This window comes from Halyomorpha halys, unplaced genomic scaffold (genome assembly GCF_000696795.3).
Source record: "Halyomorpha halys isolate HHAL.00 unplaced genomic scaffold, Hhal_1.1 Scaffold5.1, whole genome shotgun sequence".
In the NCBI taxonomy this organism is placed as follows: domain Eukaryota; kingdom Metazoa; phylum Arthropoda; class Insecta; order Hemiptera; family Pentatomidae; genus Halyomorpha; species Halyomorpha halys.
In genome coordinates this window covers 118,829-121,498 of record NW_027106871.1, presented here as the reverse complement: position 1 = coordinate 121,498, position 2,670 = coordinate 118,829, and the positions used below count along the sequence as shown (strand labels likewise).

The window sequence follows — 2,670 nt, the reverse complement described above, 5'->3', positions numbered from 1 at the left end:
TTGGCAAAAAGAAAACTGGTTAGTCATAGCTTCGACCAGTCTAGATTGACAAGACACTATGTATTGTCTTGACGTTGAGTTTTTAATTAAAGGACTTCTCTAAAGAGGTTTTTTAATCAGGTTCAACTAATGAGACAATTGAAACCTTCATGTGTGACTTAAAACACTCCTAAAGCTTTTGTACGCGCCAAGATGAAAATGAACGTAAGACTGACACGGACGTGAGGCTGACAAATTGTAACATTTCTTTAAACATTTTTTCCTCTCCTTTTTCTAACACAGTTCACCGATGGAACGCCCCGATCAAGAAGCACAAGAACAAGCCGAGGACGAAGCAGCCGAAGAAAGTTAAGTTCGTAGGTGAGTGAGTGGCTAGGAGACAAGGAGGCGCCACGCCCATTGGTCGATAGCCGCCTCTATGTCGCTCGCTTCCTTTTCTCTATTTTTGATTAATAGATTACTTTTATTTCTCCCTTTTACTTTTTTCTTTGTTTCAGAGTTTATGCTGATTATTTTTTTTATTTTAGCTTTTTACAGCTTTTTGTAGATGTTTGCATTTAGCTGTTTATTTCAATTTTTTTAATGCATACTTTAAAAATTATCATGTTTACTTTGCCTTCATTTTATATTAACTAGACCTCATTGCAATTATTTACAAAGAATTAAATGAATCTTTGGAATCGTTTCAAAATTTAAATGTTACAATTCACAGATGGTTCTGAATAAAAATTATATTAATTCAGTTTTATAAACAATGATTGATCATTTAAGTTGCAATCATATAAATTTTATATTAATATAATTTTAACAATGGGCTCGGGCAAGGGCTATATAGTTTCAGAAACACTTTATCATAAATGTTCTATTGAAATAGACACGGGGCTATGGATATAAAGTACTTAGATATATTATACATTTAGAGATATTATTTTATATCTGAAACTCTTTGTTTTGTATTATGCCCACTAACAAAAGCGTTTCGAATTTTTATATTAATTAAATGTGTTTTATAGAGTTATAAAAAAAAAAATTAGAATGAAATTTTCAAACTTTCATTATTTATAAACGCGATAATACAACAAGGAAATAGTAAGAAAGTACAATTCCGTCATTTTTGGACTGTTGTTAATTTCAAATAACCCCCTTGAGCACAAGGAGCTAGCGTGTCTAAGCACCGTCTGACCACTGGCGCCGGTGGTTGGCACGCAGCTCCTCTTCCGTGGTTTTCGTCCTTACCAGCAGCAATGGTGCATTGCAATCATCGATACGCTAGTTGTTCTATAGTAAGAGTTCAAATTAATTCCCCCGGTGGGAATGATTTCAATGCTACTTGTCTTTATGCCATTCTGTTATGTTGGAAAGATATTTAGGGTTTTCGAGAAGCTGTATTAAAAAAAAAAAAGTGATGGATAAATAAAATGCCTGAGTGATATTGTTTAAAGTTTAATCGAATAAGGGAATAATAATCGAATAATTTACTCAGGAATCCATGAATCCCCAGAGAGCCAGAGAAAATAAATATGAGTTGGGCGTGGAATGGGATTGCAACTTGGTTGAGGAAGGGTATGTCTACTTCGACCAGCCATCTATGTGTTAATTGAAAGAATATTAAAAAAAAAATAATTTGGCCTCTAGATCTCGGAGCCAATAATCAAAGAAGTGGAAATTTAAAGAGAGTGCTAGGGGGTTGTGGGTTACAAAAGAAGAAAGATATGATATGGTTAATTAAATGCGACAGCATTAATTGAAAAAAATAACTACACTTATTAATATCGTCTTAATAAAATAAAATCAATAAATAACGATAATAAAGAGGCTTTCGTATATGCACATTCTAATTTTTTTTCTTACATTTATTCTCCCACGGGCCTGAATGATTGAAGGGATTAGAGGGACGGGATCTGTTATAATATGAACTCGCTAATAAGTTTAGAGTATTGAAGAGGTGTGAGTAGAGGAAATTTTTATGTAAAGAGGCAAGGAAATGTTGCTGGCGAAGGAAAAGGAATAACTATTTTTTAACTTTGAGCAAGACATGGTTGTAAGAAGGGATCTTTGGGGCAAATCTCAGTTCGCAGTTCGTGAGACTTCATAACTTCTTAAGTTATGAAAGTGGTTCACTCAACCTTGTGAAGGATAATTGAGGTGCCAAAGAAGGTACAGGTTGTGCTAAACAAAAAAAAAAGAACTCATTTCATTTAAATTGTATATGGCTGAATGACATTCCCCCCCCCCATTATCAATCATGATTGCTGTATTCGTTAGGCTGTGTATTGTTTGATATCGAACGATATTAATCGGTGAAAAGTGCTTTCTGTCTTTGCGTTTATTTCAATATCATATTAATTTAAGCAGCACAAAATTCAAAACGAGTACATTTTCATGTTGAATTTGATATAATTATAATTCACTTTTGTACTGTCCTGTTATGAAACAGGTTGCAGATGAAAGCTTTTTATGATTAACGATATCTAATTCAGACAGACCTGTTAGAAATAATTAAATCAACATTTCATTGCGTTAATGGCTAGAGCCTGTGAGTGTGGGCACATTATTAAGCCTTCCAGCTGTTCTGCCTCTTAAGAGGATAACGCCTTCGCATTGTCTTTGGTGTTTTGCTCAAGCAACATGCCATTATCTCGGGTATCCTCCTGTCCTAGTTTTGTTATT

General features: G+C 34.0%; 1 protein-coding gene across 1 annotated transcript in view; it reads left to right on the top strand.

The window, feature by feature from the left end:
• Positions 1-282: 282 nt before the first annotated feature.
• The window catches only part of LOC106692394 (uncharacterized protein PF3D7_1120000), a gene marked incomplete at its 5' end in the record, with an annotated part of 20,672 nt that continues 18,284 nt past the window's right edge, over positions 283-2,670 (top strand). The window contains 1 exon segment of the mRNA XM_067045184.1: positions 283-360. Coding sequence (XP_066901285.1) covers positions 283-360 — 78 coding nt within the window.